This window comes from Lissotriton helveticus, chromosome 5_1 (assembly GCF_964261635.1).
Source record: "Lissotriton helveticus chromosome 5_1, aLisHel1.1, whole genome shotgun sequence".
In the NCBI taxonomy this organism is placed as follows: Eukaryota; Metazoa; Chordata; class Amphibia; order Caudata; family Salamandridae; genus Lissotriton; species Lissotriton helveticus.
This window is the reverse complement of record NC_136065.1, coordinates 1313042810-1313065695: the sequence shown is the minus strand read 5'-3', so window position 1 is coordinate 1313065695 and position 22886 is coordinate 1313042810. Positions and strand designations below refer to the sequence as shown.

General features: G+C 43.5%; 1 protein-coding gene across 1 annotated transcript in view; it reads right to left on the bottom strand.

Moving 5' to 3' along the window:
* The window catches only part of LOC144755341 (mitochondrial glutamate carrier 1-like), a 210977-nt gene that overhangs the window by 170024 nt on the left and 18067 nt on the right, over positions 1–22886 (bottom strand). The window contains exons 2-3 of the mRNA XM_078644149.1: positions 15675–15800; positions 6835–6890 (exon numbers count right to left, since the gene is read on the bottom strand). Coding sequence (XP_078500275.1) covers positions 6835–6890; positions 15675–15800 — 182 coding nt within the window. The remainder of the gene's footprint in view (positions 1–6834; positions 6891–15674; positions 15801–22886) is intronic.

Genomic DNA, 22886 nt, shown 5'->3' with positions numbered 1-22886 from the left:
TCTTGAAAGACCAGTGTTTCTCAAACAGAGTTTCCGAAATAATAGTTACAGGGGCTCCAGAATCAGCCATCATTTCACGTTTTACATTACCTATCATAACCTCACACAGAGGCTCTTTGGCTTTGTCATCATAAATAGTTAAGTTATCAATATCAACAGAGAGCATCAATCGTTCCATGTCATTAGAAAGAGTTTGATTAAGCTCAAGACTCTCTTCACTTGACATTTCTTTAGCATCTAATGTGCTGACTCTTACAATTCTTTTACTTTTGCAGACACTATAAAAATGACCCATTTTCCCACATTTAGTGCATTTTTTAACTAATGCCAAACAAAGTGGACTATCACCTAAGTGTGATTTTGATCCACACCTGTAGCAGTACGTTGAAGCCTTGGTCTGTTTATACTGTAAAGGTTTAGCATATCTAGACTTGTAAGAAATATTGTTAATTGAAGAGTCTTGTTTAATCATATTACCAGGAGAAACATTTTCATTATTTAAACAACTTGAAGTAATGATGGATCTTTCTATTCCTTTCGCTATGACGATGACTTCGGATAATGTTGGGTCTCTACAGCTGAGTATTCCTGTATTTTTTTGTGAAAACAGCAGTAGACAAACTGATCTCTTATATGGAAGTCTAAATATGCGCCAAAATAACACTCCGACGCTACGTTCCTCAGTACAGAAATGTATTCCTCCACATATTCATCAGAATTCTGTTTTCTCTTCCTGAAGTTGAATCTTTCTAACATTACACTCGGTTGTTCCAAAAACTTTCTGTTTAATCTATCAATAGCATCTGAATAAACATTTCAACCAACTCCATTTCCAGATGGTGGAATAGCGACTGGCAAGTTGTTAAAAGTCTCAATTGCCGCCCTAAGTGCGCTGGGGATGCCCAGACGTGGGTCCCAGGCACTCCACACCACTTGGAGTCAAGCTAGCCGGGCTGAAGAGAGGTGTTACCTCGAAACCGGTCCGGTCCTCGGATGCTTGATTCCGGTCTGGGAAAGATATGGCTGTTGTAGTTCGGACTGGACTGTTCCCATGGGGCAACAGGGTCAGAGCTGATTTGCATAAAGCCATTATCTGACCCAGGGTGGTGTGGAGTGCAAAAAAACGATGGATTTGGGCCCAGATCTTTTGACTGGGGGAGTGTGTGACATTGATCCACATTCAGTCCATCACTTGTTGTTTTTTGCATTTGTTAAAAGTCTCACGACCAGCACTACCCAGAATGTTATACAAGATGGCTAGTTTGCGCTTATTTGAATATTCTTCTGCATCTATGGCTACTAAATAATTTTCAAACGATTTGAACAATAGCTTCCATGGTTCTTTTGGTTTACCTTGTCGCGGTAAAAAGTGATCCAATTGAAACATCTGTTGATTATTAGCCATTTATGAGATGATTTTAAATTAACTTTAAACAGTCAAGTTTATTATTGAATCTTAATTCCTGATAAGGAATTAAAGCATGTAAATTAGAAAGGTCTCTGAGTAAATACCAAGCGTTAAAATATTGTATTTTAAAACTTACAGTTCGTTTTTGTATAAAAGTCTTCCATCAAGCACAGAGATCGTGTTCCGATATTCACTTGCAATGAGGAGATGCCGAAAAACCAATCAGTCGGGTTTATGATCAAAAGGGGAGTGGTTACGTCTTTGTAAGCCAATAAGGAAGGCCTAAGCAAAAAGACAGACTCACCCTGTGAGAGGTGCCTCACAGAAAGGCTCTTTGGGCTGAATAACAACATCCGTTTTGAGTCACAAAGAATCGGAGAAATTTGCTCTCTCCAACAAAGCGGAGGGTGTTGAATCGAAATCGTCCGACAGTGAGTAACTGTAATTGAGCGCGATAATGAGAAGGCACAATCTTTGTAGTGTTGATAGAAATTGCAAATAATCCTGAAAGTGATCGTCGCCAATTGTAAAGTTGCAATTTATACGTAAAAGAAACTTCAGGGAAATCGTAGGAAAGTTGATTGAAGTTTATTTCAAGTTATAGACATCAACACCATGGGAGTGCATCCTTCCTCTCTGCAGTCCAAACGGCAAACTGATTTGTTTTACCGTTCACACTACAGAGGAAAAGGCTGCAACCACGAGAATACACTTTTAATTGGAAACATGTTCAAAACATCACTAGACTGCATTCGCACCTAACAGCAAGTGTGCGCATGCAGACAAATACATAAAATGACAACATGAGCGCGAGTAGCACATGTGAACGTTAAAGAAGAAAGTACAACGTATTACAAAGGAGTATAGAAGCAGGAATTATAAGAGAGGGCGAGTTGGGGATTTATGAACTCACTACTCCATTCCCCTACTCAGCCATTTATCTGCCCATTCATTCATTTATGCAATCACTAATCAAATCATGGACATATTCTTGCATTTAGCCACGTACCCATTCACACGGCCGCACACACACACACTTGACAATCAATGCAGAAGCAATTTAACTTATAAAACGGTTTGACCCATTGGCTTGGTCAATGCTTGTTTTCGTGGAGGAACAAAGATGTCCTGCAGGTAAAGATTTGGCCTCTATCTCTCCACACGTTTCTGATATGATTGGATCTCACTTGCAACACAGGCCTCTATATATTTCCAGGTGCGAAGCAATTTGACAAACTGAATCAGAGTGCGCACAGTTTGTCTGAAAATGGTAACGTGGACATTAGTTACAATCTGGATTGAATACCTGCCATTGTTTAATTTGCAGGTGTCACTGTCTTGGTTGGAAGAATTATCTAACCACCCAAACAAAACAGACCTTTGACGAGCAGGCAAGAGCATGGAGGGAGAGCTTCAAAAATATGGCCCACATGGCCAGAGTAGTGTGTGAATGATGTGCCTTGCAGATTAATCCATGCTAACAGGATTTATTGGTGCTAAGAGTGACTTCAATCACTAACCTAAAATGTTACACTTTCACATCCTGTTTTTCTCCTGTCTTGATTTTTGCAAGAATCATTTTCTGTTGCTTTGTAATGGAGTCCATGATATACAATGTGACGCATAAAAACCAATGTTTCAGCATCTCCGCCTTTGCGACACTTGTTTCAATGCCAGAAGCAGAACAAAATGCTTTTGTGCATTAACAATACCTGGTTAGGTTGGAATTGTTAAGTAAGTCTTCTAGTAAGCTTTGTGAACCATGATCAAAACATGCAGTTATCCCATACTTGCAGCCTTCTGGACCACAGAGTTTTTTGTAGGCTCTGGTTGGCATACATAAACTGCAGTAGTTATGCGGGGTAATCTTCGGATGGATCCCAACCAACACCAGAGAGACTGTCACTCAGGCCCTCAGCACCAGCCGCCTTGACTACAGCAACGACCTCTAAGCAGGCATCTCCACCCAGCTCTTCAGAAGAGTCCAGGCCATACAGAACGCTGCAGCTAGACTCATCCTGGACCTCCCCAATCAAACTCACATCACCCCCATCTAAGAGACCTCCACCGGCTCCCCATTCAGAAGAGATGACAGTTCAAGATCCTCATGCACACCTACAAAGCCCTCCACAACCTAGGGCCTGCCCACATCAACCATCTACTGAAATTCCAGTACACGCACACACCTCCTGCATCTGTCGCAGCCAGAGAGGTGGCCCCTCCTTCTCCTACATCTCAGCCAAGACCTGGAATGGCCTTCCCCTTCAGGTATGTACAACCACTTGCGGCAGACTTCAGAAAAGGATTCAAGACCTGGATTTTCGACAAAGCCACAGTGCCCAGATACTGTATGTGATGACAGTGCTGCACTATACAAATGCTGTTTGATTGATTGAAAACATCAAGGCACACACAAGAAGATGCCTAGCAGGGTTGGAGAAATATGTCAATACATTGTTAGACCATTCAAGGGTATTAGTTTGCCTGTTTCTCAATTGTATTCATCTCGTGTGAAATGCACAAATGAAGGTGGGCACAACACACTTGGGTAAGTGCTTTTTGCAATAAATACACACATCAGGGAAAAGTGTGAAGAAGGGAATAGTGGAAGGGATAAACGTAGTGAACACACCAGGCAAAAGCAGGAGGTGCAGGAGGGCACAATGACAGAGTAAGCACACAAGGAGAAAGTGGAATAGTTTACAAAACTAAAGATCGACAAGACACATGACGGAACAGAGGGAGAGGTGTAAGGGAGAAATGATTGTGCTGGCACACTGGGGGAAAGATGAGGAATTGGAAGGGAGCCACAATGGAGCAATCACACCAGCAGAAAGAGGAAGTGTTGGGAGGGAGCAATGATGAGGTAGACACATCAGGAGAAATTAGGGTGTAGCGGGAGGCAAGAATGAGTTACCAAACACAAACTCCATGGGTAGAGGCCGCAATGTCATATGTGTCAACAGTAGAGCCAGTGGTTCTCGTCACTCAAGAGCTCAACAGGCACTGACTGCTTCTCCCACACCCTGCATGCAGTGAATGCGCTGCTTGAAAAACAAGCATTGGTAAATGCACTAGGTTTCGCCTAGGGGACTAATAATACGTTAAGAGCTGTGGGAGCAGTGTATGAGTGTGGGGAGAAGGTGTGAGTGCTCTCTGTGCAGGGTAAGTGGTGCATGAATGAAGGTTGATAAGTGTCTGAGTGCAATGTGAACGTTCCTCAATCCATGGTAAGTCATGTGTATTCAGTGCCCAATGACAGTTGTGTGAGTGTAGATGGTGAGAGATATTACCCTGTACAAGGTAAGAGGTGTGTGATTATAGGGTGAGTGGTATGTCAATAGTATAAGTGCAGGATGAGCCTTTTGAGCTCAGGGAAGAGGATTGTTTACTAGCGGAAGCCTGTGTAACCTGGGAGATAGCTCAGCTGTTTATTCAAGCCTGTTAAGTATGTGAAACCCAAAGTAAAGTTTTCCGAGGGATGTGTATGTTTGCTTTGGGCAACTAGGGGGATAACTCTGCTGACATTGGGGAGTGAGGCTGCAAAGGGAGTACTGAGGTTTTCTTACCTTGGATTCAAAGAAATGTGAAAATGTAAGAGCATCGCAAGAGTTCACTTTCCGCCTCAGAAAGGTGTGGTAAAGGAAAAGGTGGAGTTTGAGTCTCCTTTGAGTCCCACAGAGAGTAGTGTTCCCATAATGAGCAGAATTCTAGCAACATGTTAAAAACCTCCAGAGGAAAATGAAAAGGGAATATTTTGTCATAGTAATTAGTGCAAAGTAAAAAGGTATTAGAATAGATTTGGAGAATAAAACAAAGGGGAGGATCTGACATTTTTCAGTAAATCAACAAATGGAATAAAAGTACATAAATTTAACGTTTTGGAGTCAAGAAAACACCAGAGCCCCATATCATGAATAATATGCGCCGGTGCAGAAAATGGGCTGTGTGCCACTGTACACCTACAGCCATGTTGGCAGAATTGATATGGCTAATCCATAAACTGTGTGTCTCCGGACGTGTCTGGTTAGCGGCACATATATGCATAAATGTTTTTATCTATCAGTGCACTTTCTATGAAGTTGTTCCTACCCAAGAATTTAATTTATAGCAGTTCCTTTAAGTTAGGTAAAATTCACGGGCTGACTGGGAACCGAAACCAGTGCTGGCAAACTGCTCAGAAGGAGGAGGGGGTTTAGCCGAGCTGTTTGCCAGCAGGGCCGGTCTCGGCCGATTTTGTTGCATGGGGCGATATTGCAGCTATGATGCAAAACCGGCCACGGTAACAAAAACTGCCACCCACAGGCCCAGAATTAGCCCCACCCTGGCGGCTCACCGGGGAAATGTGGGAGCGAGCAGTGGTTGCACGAGAGCCATATGTTTTCAATTACCACGCACGCCGCTGCTCGCTCCTGCAAGGTGGATGCCAGCACAAGCACGAGTGTGCTTGAATAGGAGCAGACCGATGGCTAAAGGCCCTCCTAGGGCAGCCATGCGCGCTGCCTAGGCGAGACCCAAAAAACAAAAAGCGGTTGGAAACATTACTTCTGCAACAGGAAACTGATAAGAGAAGCACACGACGAACAACACAGGAACAAGCATTGGTAAATGCACAAAACAGTATGCTACAACCAATAGAATAAGAGAAAAAGTAAGAGGCAAGCATAGGAATCAATAAAAAGCAAGAAAAGCAAGGATGTAAGCCCCTTTTGAATTATATTTTATACAAAAGATTTCACAAGCACAGCGCAAAAGCTGCGCAGGCAAAACTTAAAAACACATAAAGAAATTAAATGCTGTCCCCAGCAGATGCAGAAAAAAGGTGTTGGAGCAAAAAATTTAAATAAAATAGAAATAGAAAGGAGAAAGACATTGTAGTGTGTATTCTAACTGTCCTAGTGTCTTCAATTATTTGGGATGAGCAGGGTCACAGAAGATAAACTAATTTTGTTTCTCATGGTTCGTTTGGTGTCAGCACTGCCCATAACCTATGATGGTGTTTCCTCTTCTTTTCCCACCCAGGGAAAATCACTCCTGTTATGTGCAGGAATATTTTCCTTTGTTTTCCATCTTAAGTGAATATCAATACATTTCTGGTATTCAGTATTGAAACGGTGCCCAAGCTCCTATCTGGTCCATGGAGGTCACATATTCATACCCTTTCAAGCCTTATCCTGACTTTCTCATGCAGAAAAGTTTGAGCGGGTGGACTTTTCTCATTAGTTACTGTACAGAAACCTTCATTCTATGAATCATAAAGGCACTTTTATTTAAGCAAATCCTATTTAATTATAAATTGGGCCCTAATGTACAAGTTTTAAAATAAGAAAGCTGAACGATTTGAAGATTTAAGTAAGATACTGGAGGAAGAACCACAAAAGTCTTCAAGCTTTGTAAAAGGCCAGAGAAAATAAAATCTCACTTACCTCTGTACATTCCAAAGTAACCTTCTGAACGCAATGTCTTCACTAGGCAATCCAATCTAATTAAAATAAAATGCATTTGTTATGGCACTAAGTTTCCATGAAAACATTCCTCTACAAATCTTGCTTTTAAATCAATTTTATATTTTTATTTAGTCATTGATTATCATGGAGTTTTATACAACGCTTCGACTTTTGGCAATGTCAGAGAGCTGGCAAACAGGAAGTGCTGCTTTCTTCTTAGAAGATGAAGTTAGCGTCTTGTAAGTGCGGTGTGAATATACATATATATATTAGAGAGTGGCAGTAGCCTATATGTAGTTATAGTTAGGATTCCAAGAGATCAGAACTCCTCTGACTTTTGACCGTTAATAACTTTGCATTTGTTTGAAGAATCGCCATGAAACATTGCAGAGTTATAGCTTTGTCTACACTGGCACATGATGTAAAGTTTCTTGGTGTTTTGGTCAAGGGGGTGCAAAGAATAAAGGGGGTTCCCAAAACATATTTTACCACCAGTCTATTTTTCATGGACTTTGTACTCATGCTTAGCGGCCAAACAGCCAGTCAGATTTATATGAAATTTGTCAGGATTATGGATTATGGTGTGTAGTTGATCCTTTTTGGTATTATAAGTAAGTAGAGTAAGTATTTTTAAAGTTATAAGGAATTTTAACTTACTGATATCTGCGGCTGCTGTAGTTTTGATTAATTTTTTTAAAGTACTGCGGTACATGCCGATGGTGAGGCCTTATCTGATTGACGAATGACTGCCTATACAAAGGTTAAAGCCAGCCAAGGCCAGCCAGGCTGTGTTCTGGGATAGGGCCTTAGATACAGGTAAGTATTTGGTTTTATATTTTTCCCTACCAATTGCCACTTTATTAAAGTGGTAATAGGTAAGGAAAATTATTTAAAGTTTTCTGTATATCTAAAGAAAATGTACGGAGTACCGCAAAACTTCCCAGCAAGTACCAAGAATATATATGTTAACAAATAAAAAATCACTGTACTGCACTATACTTCATAAGAGATATTTAATGCTTTTCAAAAAAGTCAACGGAGCACCGCGGTAATGGCTACAATTTATTGAGCAACTTAAAAAACAAAAGTAATTTTACAATTTTACAAATACATGGTAGTACACCATATTTTAGTAATAGTGTACTAAATTTTATTTTAAATATTTTATATATACCTTTTTTGTTTAAAATACTGCACTACTTTGTAGGTAGTAGCACTGTTCTCCATAATGTTTTTTAAAAATATATACAAATAAATACATTTCACTAGCTATTACTAGTAGGGAACAACAATAAAATCTGCTACTTTCCTATATCTAAGGTCCTAACCCAGAGCACAGTAAAAGTGTGCTGAAAACTACATGGCTGCCTTTCACATTTTGTAATGACAGCCAATAGCCAATCATTTACTGCCTTGTCATTGTCATGTACCTGTGATATACTGCGGTATACCTCCACACAAAATATAGCTTAGTATTTTCATACTTATATCTTTATCACTACTTAAACTTTTTTTTACCAAAAATTACAATTTACACCCCATAATATGTGTTCTTGCCACATTACATCTATCTGAATCCGTTCACCCACTTTCATGTTACATCTGTTTAAACTACCACACTCCACAATACGTTATTCCCCTCTACGTCAATCACATTTACGATATTCCACTCTACACCTCTCCTCTCTAGGCTGCTCCAAGATACACTACTCTACTGTACACCACTACACCCTACCTCATTCCACTCTACGCCACTACACTTTATGCTATGCCACTCCATGCCACTACACCTTGAGCTATACCACTGTACCTGTCACAAAAGAAGCCCTCGGGTCCAAAGCCAGGTCAAACGAGCATGTGGATTGAGCCAACAATGCTGGGGAGAAAGGTGGATCCCTTTTAAGGATGGTTTCCCTCACACACCAGAGGTGTCATGCTTCATCATAGGGATACCTTGTTGCGTCACAAGCCTAGTCATAACGCGGGCTTCAACCCCCTCACTGCGAGGGAGGAGCTCAGGGATGTTTTCAAGAAGGGGATTATACTAAAACCCTATGTGAGCGTGATGCGTGGTGTAGGGAGTGCAGTGCTAAGGAAAATAGTGGTTAAAACTAGCTGTGGGATGCCTGGCAGCACACAAGTGGGATGAACGTGGATGGTATGCAGCGTGAATTCCAAACCTCATTTAGGCACAAATAGGTGACCACAAGAACAGTATGTCATGTGCGCAGAACTAGCCCTGTTGTAACCGCACATGGCAGATCAAGGGCAATTGATTAAATACCATACCTTGGAAAACAGCCCAACATCAGTGCTAAGGGGTGCCTTGCAGCACAGTGAAGGGATGTACGTGGCTGGTATGTTGCGTGCATTCCAACCTGCAACCTTTGCTTCCGCTGGTTCTGTTCTATCTGATTACTTCTATTAGCATGCACAGAAGCTGTAACATTGCTGTAGCTGTTTTAGACTCCACTAAAGCGGGCACGAACCATCTGTTTGCGAAGCTCTCGCCACAAGTAAACTACAATTCCCAGCATGCCTGGTACTACATCCAGGAAGTTGGTACCCGGCTCATTTTCCAGCTTACTACTTAAGAGCGATATCTGCCAGCTTTACTGACTAAATCATGTATCCTACATGTTTGTCTGTCTCATGTGCTGTGGCTCAGCCATGCTGTACCATGTTGTAAATGGCGCAGTGTGCTGTTTTTTGTTTCACCACAGGTTCTACCGGTAGATCTGCTGAACTACAGGATCACTGGTTCAGTATCACACACTGTTACTTATTTTAATTATGTCTAGTTTGTCACTATTGTGTTCACTCAAGCATAGCAGTAGCTAGTTAAGAGATCCTGATGAAGGCTGCAACACTTATATAGGTCTAGAGGCCGAAACATGTTGATCGCTTCCTAGTGTAACTGCCTCTAATGTTGGCAGTTACGCTACTCTTTATCTATTTTTAATCCTGGCACAAGGTAGCATAATAAACTTTGTCTGGCTAACCTCTTAGCTAGTTTTAACCACTATTTTCCGAAGCACAGCACTCCCTACACCACACATCACGGTCACAAAGGGTTGTAGTGTAACCCACTTCTTGAAAACATCCCTGAGCTCCTCCCTCGCAGTGAGGGGGTTGTAGCCTGCATCGCGACTAGGCTTGTGATGCCAGGAGGTATCCCTATGATGAAGCAAGACACCTCTGGTGTGTGAGGGAACCTGTCCTTAAAAGGGATCCCTCTCCCTCCCCAGCATGGTGGACCTAATCCACACGCTCATTAGACCTGCTTTTGGACCTGAGTAATTTAAAGGTGGTGCGTAAATTATAAATTCAAGGTATCACTAGAAACACTAGAAAACAGCATAATCCCCACATTTTAAAGGCACATCTCTATTATTTCAATTTACTATACAGACAACAGCAAGGTGTGTTTGCATATTTCAATGACCCTGATTTTGTCAACTCCTTGCACCGAGCATTGTGTGCATAATAAAATCATGTTAATAACAATGTGGGGCTTTCATCTGGAGCATTTTCAAATCAGCTTATCCCTGCCCACAGCTTGCCCTATCACTGTGTGAATATTGAAATTCACTTAATTTCCCTTATAACTTGTGGCCCTCACTGTGTTTGTACTTAAATCAACTTTATTTCCCTTAAAGCTTGTGTTTCCTGCTTGGTGTATATGTAAAATGAACCTGTTTTTGTCAACTACACATGCCTTGCATGGGGGGGCATATTTAAATCAACTTCATTAGGCTAAACAAGTTGTATTGAAAACATATATGAACTTCTGTGCTATTTATGCATGTCAGTTAGCCTGGTCTGCATTTATGTTTTTGTTGTTACTTTTTATATTGAGTACAGGGCTGCACACCTGGTTTCCCAGGTGCATGGTGTACTTGTAGAATGTGGGCTGGAATCGTCCTCATGTGTTTCCATCATACAAGCATGAAATCAAGGCCACATAAATAGCTGTGGTCCTTCCCCTCTGATGGAGTTCACGGATTCATCTTTGAGTGGATGGATGACTACTGCCTACTTAATAACTGCCCCTATGGTATCCAGTCTGGTAGCAGAGGAAAAGAGTGGCAGGCTAGGTGTGTCTCCTGCTTGGTCCTGTTGCAGACTGAAAGTGCATAGGGCTAAAAATTCTGCCTCTTCTCTCATAGACGGTACAAAAGGGGGTGGTGATGGACGGAGCATCTGAACCAATCAAACACTCACACCCAGTCAAAAGATCTGGGTTTGATCCATCACCGTTCTTTAGCCCACTCTGCCACCCCAGTTCGACATGGCTATATGCAAATCAGTCTGACCCTGTGCCTCATGGGAACAGTCCAGCCCGAACTGCCAAGCCATGCCTTCCCTGGACCGGAAATAAGCTTCTGAGGACCGGTTTCTGGCATTACAGTCGTCTTCAGCCCGGCTTGCTTGAATCCAGTGGCAAACTGAGCAATGGTGATGGATCAAACCCAGATCTTTTGACTGGGTGTGAGTGCTTCTATCACTATAGTCTAATCTTAGTGTTGAAATGTACCAGGAGATTCGGACCACCATAGTTGAATTGGCTTGGCTGTCAATGGAGTTTCCCAGTTCTGACTTTGCACAAGGTGAACAGTCTAGTTTTTATAAACAGTCTTTTTTGGGTTAGAACACCAGCAAGTCAATCAAGATAAGGGAGAACAAAAAGCCCCTGCAGAGAACCATGGTCTAGTGATCTTGTGTTAAGTTGCCCTTTTTCCAGAGGGCTTCTTATGGTGTCCCTATATTCCCCTTTTGTTGTAATATTGATGTGTTTTGACTCTCGGAAGACAAACCAGGTTTGACTGTGTCTTAATCAAACAGCAACAGCTTTCAAAGAATAATCATATCTATTGGGCCATCTTCCCAAAATTCAGAAGTGCTAGAACAGGAAGTAGTTCTTTTGGTCTCCTAGATTCTAAAGCCTATAATACATTGCCTGTGGAAATTCAGCAACCCCATCCAAATTTCTAATCGGGAAGGAGTTTATGTCCTGGCTTTTTGCCTTAGAGTGAGCTTTGCCATCAGACTTGGGTAACCCCTCATCTACTGTGTCAGTACTCTAGCACTGGGACACTCCTCCAGAAGTAGCTACACGCTTTACAAATCACATTATTAATATCTCTGTAAATAACACGCTGTACACAAAAGTGGTGCATTACTTGTATCGAAAAGTGTTTCAATGCCACATCAGGTGCGATAAGCTCTATATTAATGCCAATACTGTAGAATAGAGTACAAGTTCATGTACATGTACAAATAATCGCACTCGTGCTCTGCAAGATTTTCAGGTGGCTCCCAGTCAACACCAGAATGACCTTCACACACCCTTGTCACCAGCAGGCTGGACTACAGGAACGCACTGCCCGCATCCTAAAGAGCTTTCAGATAATACAAAACTGAGCGACCAGACTCATCCTCAACCTCCTCAAAGTTACCTTCATCATGCCCTACCTCAAGAAGCTACACTGACTCCCGATTCAGAAGACATGCCAGTTCAAGATGTTGACCCCCGCATACAAAGACCTGCACAATGATCTGTCTCCCTCTTCCTCTCAGACGCCCTCCGGATCCGCCGAAGCAACAGAAGAGAATGCTCCTCCTCACCCCGGGCAGATTTGCTGCACTTTACAAATCCTTGTTTGATTGATTGATTGATTGATATCAGGGTGCTAGAGTCAATACGATATTAACCACCTCAGCTGATGACCAATATGGAAACATCTCAGTAAGCGAAAAAAAGTAAAGAGAACTGCAGGTTCCATAAAGCTTACTTTATGGGTCTTACCTTAATAAGAAAAGTGCTTAATACGGAATCCTAAAGGGCATTTTGTTATTGCGTATGAAAGGATAATAGTCCTCCCAGAGAAGGCATCAATGCCAAAATGGCCTCTGATGAGCTTGATTTGTGAGTGAGCACGACTTTCACTGACCTCTTGATCTGTCCCGCCTCTCATTGGTAGCCAGAGTCTGAACCCCAATGCCCACACCAAAGGGCAACAGGCCAATTCCCAGTTAGATTTTTGGTTGCCTTTTTCCCTGCCAGGGGCCCATGCCTTGTCAAAAGAAAGGAGGGTAACCTGGGGGTGGGAGGTAGGAGGGGGGACCCAGTCCAGTGCTCCCATGGTGTCGCTGGGAATGTTTATAGAGTTTGATTCATTCCCATCTACCTCTGTGCAAAGGCTTCACCCCTTGTGGAGTGTCTTGACCTGCTGCGTCCCACACACCGTTGCCCCAGCAGCCCTGGTTTCCCTGCGATGTAGAGTTAATTACCCCTACTTCTTTGCCAAAATAAGCTATTACCCCTATGGGTGCCCTGCTCCACTCTGCGCTTGTGTCTCACTGTTATCTGCAGCTTTGTCTTTTAGACTAGTCAATTTGTTGCGAAACCTAGAACTAATTGCAATACAAATTCTGTGAGTTGATTCTTATTGAAAATTTTCCATAGAAAACGATGGCGAAAAGTCTATCAGTCTATCATGATGCGTTATTCCAATATGGCGGATTTTTCAAAATGGCTGCCCATTCTTTGAGATATAGGGTATAACGGTTTATATGCCCATGTGTGGTATCATTTTATATGTTTTTAGGGTCGGGAAAGTCAAAAATAACATCAAAAATTGTTTCTGTGACCATAATATCAAATAATCGCCGAATATGTCAGATAGACAAAGTTTGTATAATTTTTTCCTTGACTTATATGACACAGTGTGAAGGAACGTAAATATTACAATTAACTTTTGAAATAAAAAGTTTGCTATTGTTTGTGTTTTGTTTTGTAACTTTGTTGTTATTGTTTGTTTTTTTGTTAATCAAATATGTTTCATTTATGTGTTACAGGTTCTTGCGAGTTACTGTGAGATACAGTGAAAATGGACGTAGAAAAGTGTTTCATTTGTGATGTGGTGTTTCAAGAAGATGACGATGGATCTGTACTCACTGAAAGAGGAGTGACTGGAATCCAAAAAACATGCAAGGAGAGAAAAATATCTAAGTTTCACGGTTGTGTTGGGCAGAAAGTTCACAAGAAATGTAGAGCGCGTTTTGTTAACTTGAAAACTCTGTTCCAGAAAAAAGAATCAGATCCCACAACTCCTCGTTGGATTAACGCGTCATGATAAGAGTGGTAGACGTTTCACCATCGTTTTCTATGGAAAATTTTCAATAAGAATCCACTCACAGAAATTGTATTGCAATTAGTTCTAGGTTTGCCCATTTTTGAACTAATTTGACAAGACTATTTATCCTAGCCAGAGTTGGATTCATTGGCTGCCACTGCTCTGGCTACAGGCACCGTTAGCAGGCCATTGTCGCTGTCCTCACTGCTACTAGCCGTTCCCCTGGCCTTCGAGCATGAAGATGGTGGTGGTCCATGCTGTCCTTTCAACCCCTTGCTAGGACCACCGAGCCATCCACCTGAGCCCTCTTTGGCCTTTGTCTTATTGTGAGACCATGACTCTGTGTGCCTGTATCCAACAACCTTTCAAAGGGTAGTGCTTGTCTGCTTCCAGGTACCTGTATCCTCCTGTGCCAGCATGCCCAGCACTTGCCTGCTCACCTGCATCTCCTCCTCCTCTGTGTCACTCCTGCATCGGTCAGGCTTGTGGTGCTCTCTTGCTCTGTCTGCTCCCTTACCCTGCAGGCCCCATAATCCTTCTCACTGGGCTCAAAGAAACTGTGCTGCCGTGGGCTGGGTTTGAACCCTTGTCCTGAAATTGTCTGTGATCATAGGCTGGAGACCTTGCCTCTATGGTGTAGTTGCTCATGGTGCAGACCTCTACTCTTACCAACACTTGAAAACAATTCCCACCAGGACCCGCAACCAGAAAAAAACCAAAAGTATGCCAATCGTTTAAGCTCTTTGCTGCCCACGTCTTTCCGCAAGCAACTTCCACAGCCTTGCCCTCGACTGCTGGCCCTAAGGTAACGATCCGGCTGCCAGTTGATTTCGTCAGGTGGACATCAGGGGGTGCTGTGCTCCTCAATGCACTGCCTGGCTTCTCCTCCTAGAGACTGCCACCTCACAGTGCAGTTTCTGTTGTTTACTCTGCTGCGACAGGCATCTCCCTTGATCCGTGATGCAGAGGGGCCCCTTCTCTATACCGTGCCCGGACCGCTGGGTGTAGTTCATAGTCCCTTCTTCCTGGGCCACCTGGGGTGCCGCCTTCTTGCTGCTGTGTGAGATTCTCTCTTCAAACCTCTGGCAGTCAACAACATCACTTCAGATGGCACGCCCCTGGGATTTTGAGCCTGGAATTGTGTTGTCTTCTTGGTCGGCACTTCTGTAGGAGGGGCACCCAATCCTTGGGTTTCAATCCTTCCGTGGGAAACAGCAGTCAATCCTTGAGGGCACACAGCACATGCAAACTGTGAAGCTACTTGCCCCTTTAAACTATTCCTGCCCACGGGCCATCCTTGCGAATGGTCCATTTAAATGCCTCTCGCCAATCACGGCACCCGCTTTTCATGGCTTGCAGCAATTACGTCTCCTGGGTGACTGCCATCAAGAGGCGTCCACGCGGTCCCCTAACTAGTCCAGCTATGCCTCCTCAGCCCGCGGCTCATCTTAACAATGACCCTACAAATTTGGGAATGATTATGTAACCAGGAAAGTGTCTAGTTTAGAGATAACTTGTAATCTGTAAGCGAGAGGTGCGATCCAGTGTATCTATATTTTAAAAACAATTATACATAATAAACGTATACATGGCAACATCTCTTATCTTTTCATACCTTAAATAAATGCATATATTTTATAATATTACTGTGCGTTTGTACTGTGGGCTGCCCATACTCACATGCTTCTGTAGATTTGCTGTCCATTCCTCTGATTTTGCAACCTAGTCTTGGTCAAATCAATCGGAAAGACACAGGTAACGCCAATGATCCCCGCAACACCTCCATTGATGAGTTTAGCAGGCAAACTGAAAGAAAAAGCTAATTGATTCACAGGAGAAACACTGCAACAATACGTAAATAAATAATAAAACACATCTTCTCTGCATATCTCTGTAGACTTTCACCCTCCTGGTTTAGCAGTTCCTTTATGCAACAATTTTTTACAAGAATTTCGTTACATTTTCCAAACTAAATTGGATTTTCATATATGAAATGAACAAAATATTCTTAATCACTGAATTCATTTAATGGGCAGGAAGACACAACTATGCAGGAAAAACAAAGTAGGCTGAGACCATGACCCAGAGCCTTTGCAATCACATCAGAATTACATGAGACGGGCTCTGCTCACGATCCTATAGAACACTTCAACCAATATTTGTCATTAGGAACATACAATTAAACTTTACCACTCAGTTATGTCAGTAACCATGTAAGTGCTGGTATATTCTAATGAATATTTTTTCATATTAAAATCAATAAATAAAAGGATAAGATTATATCATATGTAATAACCCTTCTGCTACTGGATATGTCATCCTAAAAATTATACCAGTTGGGTTCTGCAAAACATCAGGTGGATATTATCCATTTAGTAAAAATATATTTTTCTTATCTTCATTAAATATGTTTCATAAGTATGAAAAAAAACAAAGGTGCAGAAAGTCACAGTGTCTCAATCATCATGCTACTTAAACAAGAAGTCTGAAGTCTCAATGCTACCTATATGATATCTATGTGACCCAAACACACATAACATATTAACGTTCCCTATACAATAGCTTTATACACTACATTAAGACATACCCCTACTGGAAACGACCCTCCGAGAAATGGAATACTATACCTGACTGAGGGAGGTGATAGATCTGTGACTGGGGGTGAATGTTTGACAATGTTCAGCATTCTGTTCATCATATCTCTGTGTTGCAATCTTTGCCCTAAATGGGAAGGGTATGCTCAGACGTGAGCCCTGTGCTTGCTACACCACTGGATTCAAGCTAGCCTGGCTGATATGGGGTGATACCCCAAAACCGGTCCCAGGATGCTTGTTTTCCGGTCCTGGGAGGAACTGGCCTGGAAGTTTGGGCTGAACTTTTCCCTTTGGAAGCAGGGTCAAGACTGATTTGTATTCCACTGCAAACAAACTGGAATGACAGGGTGAGCAAATAACAATGGATTTAGGCCCAGATAAAGGTTTGACAATGTTCGGAATTCCCTCCATCAACTTTTTTGTGTTGTGGGAGGTGATAACTAGCTCTGAGCTGACAGACCCCTGTCAATAGGAGACTCCTTTTTGTAGGAAAGGGGCCAGTATTAACAATGCCATGAGTAAGACTCGGACCACCTGGTCCTGGACTCTAGTCTCTGCACCAGAAGCTACGCTGTTGTGCTGCTGCCCCCTATACCTCTCTGAGAAGGTAGGTGTTCAAGGCCCTCCTCCACCCGCAGGCTCCTGCCTGCGCCTCATCCCTGGTGGTCCAGTGGGAGAGCCTTGCTCTTCTGCTGGTCCGCTGATGTCTGTCTTTGTGTTTGTGCCCGTTTTCTGTCCTTCAATTGTTATTTTTTGTTATTGTGCCTTTGGATTTGTATTTTCTGTCTTTTTGGTAATTTTTGCCTGTTTGTGTCCTCCGTGCCTGTTTCCTTTCCCACTGCTGCTGCTCCTGCGGCCTCTCCCCCATGCCAGTTCCCGTTTCCACCTCCCAGCTGTGCTTCCCTCCCCCTTTCTCTATTTAATGGCGGTTGCTGCTGGGGCGTGTGAGCAAGACCACTGACCTCCTGGTCAGGGACTCTGCTCTCTGTCCCAACAGCTCCACTGTTGTGCTGCTGCCACTGCCCCCTACACCTCTCTGAGAAGTTAGGTGTTTGAGGCCCTGCTCCACCCACAGGCTCCTGCATGCACCTCATCCCTGATGGTCCAGTGGGAGAGCCATGCTCATCTGCTGGTCCGCTGTTGTCTGTCTTTGTGTTTGTGCCAGTTTTCTGTCTTTCATCTGTCTTTTTCATATTGTGGCTTTGTATTTGTTTTTTTCTGCCTTTCTGTTTATTTTTGCCTGTTTGTGTCCTCTGTGCCTGTTTCCTTTCCCGCCGCTGCTGCCCCCGCTGCTCCCTCACTGTGAACCGACAGACCAACACCGTCGCCTCTACCTGTTTCAACACACTCCGCATCCTTCATAAAACATTCAAATGAATCCACCCCGTTGGAAGCCGGAGTCCCAGTCCCAACAGCCTCTTCCTTGGTTAGAAAAGCAAACTGCAGACCATCCCCAGACCATGAAGCAATGGTTTGTTTTTCCCCAGTAGTCTCTTCAGTTGTTCCTTCCTTAACAAAGTTTCCTCTTGACCACAAAATGAGTCCAAGCCTTTTCAGTCTCAATCCATTTCTGTTCCATTCCAAAGTTAAGGGGTTTCAGCTCTCATAGTTATACCCCTAAATGTCTTTAAAGTTTGTTGTGCCCTGCCTAAATCAGTTCTGGGTGTCTCCCTCCCAGTGCCACCTTTCTCCCTTTGATTCTGGGGTCTGGATCCTTAATAACTCAGCAGGAGATGAGTCAATTGTTTTATAGCAGCAACCCAGGCCTCTTTACAACTAAATAAAGCGAACCATCATAACCGTTCTGACTAATATGTATAGTAGTTGTAACTATTGTAAAGTTTTGGTTGGTCGAATTTAGAAATTGTGGAAACCAAGTTTTATGTGTCACGAATTGACCACTTTTTGTTGTGTGGATCCATTTACACTGGGGACACAAAGCACTACTATAATTTTCTTTTTTTATATATATCTATATATTCTTTCTATGAGATAAAATATTTGTAAATACAAACATAAGTTTTCATGGTTTCCATTCCCTCTGACATCAACATCAGCCTTTAACATTGTGATTGTGCATAACATTATCAGTATAAGCTATTATAACTTCCACTGGAACCGTTGTTTCTCTAATACTCTTCACCTCCCAGGGCTTCTCTTCACCTACTCACCAGACGCAGGTCAGCCTGGTGCCATCTCAACCCCTCCCTTGGGTAAAGACATCCCCCAGCTCCTCTCACCTCTCAGATCCAGGCAGAGAACCCACATTTAGCAGAGACGCACAGAAATGCTTTGAGCACAAAACTCAGCCACTTTCTAAAAGAGTGGTTCCTGAACACAGTGGCAAAACCACCTTCATAGAAAAATGTGTTATGACACTGTGAGTTCATACATACTAAACTTCACCTCTCCATTATAAAGTTATAGGAAACTAGGCTAACAAAACACAATACCCAGCCTCCCTCATTCTGTCCTATGGGCAGAATGGCCTTTCACCAGTGAAAATGGAATGGAGTGTTTTTCACTGTCAGAATACAGCACACACCTCAGTATATGTCCTGCCTTTTACCTACACTACACCCTGCGCAGGGGGTACCTGGGTCCTATAAAAGGGCTGCCCCATGTGTATGCAAAGGGGAAAGTAAGGCCTGACAAGTGGTGGCACTTGTCAGTACAACTTGCTAACTTAGCAAACTGTGCACAGGCCCTACACTGCAGGCCTGAGTTACCTTCTCCGAGCGCCTTTGCATTGCTAGCCCTGGCACACACAGTGCACATAACTAGAGACTTTACTAGTAAGGCAAACATACCAATCATGGCCAATCAATTACCATTACACTTTACATAGGGAACACTTGTACTTTGACACTGATCATTAGTGGCAAAGTATCCAAAGCATCTAAATTGGCAACTTTATGACAGAAAAACTGTCTAGGGGGAAAGCAAAAAGTTTAGGGAACATTAGCCCAAAAGGCCAAGTCCTACACAACCCTCTCCCAGCCATAAGCTAGGGTAGACCAATCATTACCTTGATGGACTTCCCGGCTTCGGGCGATGGAATCAGGATGAAGGCCCTCTACCACAGGGACACCCTCCTGTCCCACGCCTTCCTGACCCAGGGGGTCTTCTTGATCACTACTCCCTGAGCCAACAATGCTGTTCCATGGATCCCTCCGGGCCAGTGGGACCCCTCCATGGGTGCTGGTCCCACGCTAACCCCACCCTGGAATGGTACCCTGGGAAGGCCCTTCGAGCAGGATACTACCTCCAGTCATCCTGTCCTCTAGGTTAAGAGTGGGTTTACCATGGTCACTCCTAGGGGACCCCGCCCTACTGGCTGGACACTGTCCCATTAGTGTACCCACCGGGGAACACAACTCTCTCTTAATCTTCCATTTAGTTTTCTGGGCTTGCCACTTAGGAATGGCACCCACAAACTTCAGAATGGCAGGAGCTCTGGCTACAGACTCCCCACGGTGTCCTTCCTCACACCTCTGGCAAGTAGGCACTAGGCCTCCATCCGGTTTCCTGGGTGGTGCTGCTGCTTACTCTTCCTCCCCCTTCCTTGAGACAAGGGGCTAGCCAGCAACCCCTTATCACTACTCTGGGATCTCCTAGCGCCCCGTTGGCCCTTCTTCCCTCTCTGGGGCCTTTTCAGGCCTCTGGACCCATGAACCGGGTCCGGTTCTCGTGTAGTCTCCTGGGAATCAAGGAGCCCACACCTTAACCCAGATTGACACAATCCTGGAAAATAATTTATGAGCCTAGGCTCCCCTGGGGCCAAACTGGAAAACCCCTCCAAATCATTTACCATGCTTACCACTTACCAATATTCCAGTGCACGCTAGTACTCATCCTCACTTGGCACTGGCTGTGAGCTGCCACCAAACACACTGGACTCTGTTTGTCTACCCTTAATGTCCAGTTCCCTCATGCTAAACTCATGAGTGAAGAAAATCCTTTTCTCTTCCAATGCAAGAACGTTCCTGCTCTCCTCTGCTTGAGTTTTAAGTTTTGACACCTCCAACTCATGCAGTCTGACCATTTGGTTTTCCTCCAATTCCTCTGGTGAAAAGCACCTCCCTGAATGGCTACTACCAGCCCCTGCGGCTGGTCCCTCCACTGGCAAATCCTGTGGACGAAATCCATTCCCTGGGTCATCCTCATCCACCTTAACATCACCCGTCTCCTGAATCTCTTTGGCTTCCCACCAGGCCCTCAAGGCCCCTTGCAGCTCCTCTTTCTTGGCGCTACCCTTCATGGGACATCCCAAAGCTCTGCAGAATTTCCTCAGCTGATCAACCTTGTAGGTAGACAATGCCTTAATGTTAAACTCTAATTCTGCAGCCTCAGCCTCACCGGCTATCTGGCTCTCCCCTTGAGACATGATGTGTGGTTTAAAGGTTACTCAACAATAGCACCGCCAAATCAAAACAAGATGTTGTTGCGTCGTGGTCTGCGATCAATTTATGATGTACACCAATTACTGTGAGTGGTTTTGCACATACGCATTTCAATCACGTTAGGATCGTATCCCACCGCTCTTCTGCCAAATCTTGGAAGCCGTAGTCCCAGTCCTGCACTACTGTCACCAAGTGCGAGACCCGGGGCTCCCCACTCAACGGTAGGCCAAGAAAGGACAATGTTTGAGATAGCCCCGCTCTCCCCCTTAGTAGTTTGGCACAAGCAGCCAGGCCTATCTCCAAGGCACGAGTGTATAGTATGTGCAACCACGTCCTCAGCAACCCACTGGTGACTGCACAAATGGACTCCAGACGAGTTTGATTAAAATGAGTATGAACTTTATACAACAAGATATACGATCAGACTCACCTTCATAGAAAGATGTGTTATGACACTGTGAGTTCATACACACTAATCTTCACATCTCCATTATAAACTTATAGGAAACTAGGCTAACAAAACACAATACTCAGCCTCCCCCATTCTGTTTATTATGGGCCGAATGGCATTTCACCAGTGAAAACAAAATAGAGGTTTTTTCACTTTCAGGACAACATAGCCAAAATCCAAAACTTGAGACGTAAAACATTTTAGATTAGAAACTGCTCTGAGAGCCAAGAAAAGACTGGTAGAAAACTGCGCATCTATCCACTCAAGGTGCATTGCCATTTGGCCTGACTTTGTGGCAGCTTCCACTATGTTCTTTACTGCAGCAGCAAATCCTGTTCAGTGACCCTTCACTAAAGGGGTATCCAGCCACGTGGCAATCTTGTTGGCTATAGCCTCCAGCCTCGTATCGCTGGACATTTTTGACTTCCAAAAAGGGACTAAGTCCCAACCTCGAAATCTTCACCTCGACTTCATCTGGTGGCTTCCCAATGACGTCGCCGCCTCCTCAGACACCACCTGGCGTCTTGTCCAGCTGAGCTTCTGTCTTCTCAGGCACTTTTTGCTGAAATTTCTTCTAATTCCAAAGTTAAGCACCAACTAGGCCCAATCCACTCAAGTTGCATCACAGTTGGCCTTCTTTTTCGAATTTGACCCTGTCTCACACAACTAGATGGGGGAACATCCTTTACCAAGAAACTTTTACAACGTGGTACCATTACCACGCAGGTTTTACAACGAAAGTCGTTACAACGACTTTCGCTGAAGGGCGCTCTAGGATAGGGAATAGTTTAATTTACTATCCAACACCTTCCCTACTATCCACGGGGACTGGAGTTGGAATAGTAAATTAAACTATTCACTATCCAGCGCCCCCAACACAAGTCGTTTTAACGACTTGCGTTGTAAAACCTGCATTGTAACGGTACGCGAGGTAATACCACGCGTTGTACCGTCATATATCCAACTAGATGTCTGCAGTTGGCGCCTTGATCTTTTAGGCACTAGTATTTACCTTAAACTTTAATTTCATAACCCTGATCCTACTGATTTTTTTGTTTTTTTCATGTCAAATAATTTATTAAAACTTACTCTATTTTTCTAAATTAGTGTTGTTTTCTTGAGTTGTGTTTTCACTTTATTACTGTTTGAGTCCTGCATAAATACTTTATACAATTCCTCTGAGTTAAGCCCGACTGCTTTTGTGCCAAGCTACCAAAGGGTTAACCACAAGTTAATGTAGTAACTTTTGTGGTTCACCCTGACAGGGATTGTGGCTGTTGCTTCAGCAGGGTTAACACTCCACTCAAACCACTTCAATCGCACCATGAGTATGGCAGGTAGTTCGCAAAATACTGAAAAAGTCCTACAGTAGATAGACTATTTGTATACCCATTAGTATGGGTAAACCAAAAACCCACATGTAAAGCTGGCAAACCATGTTCTG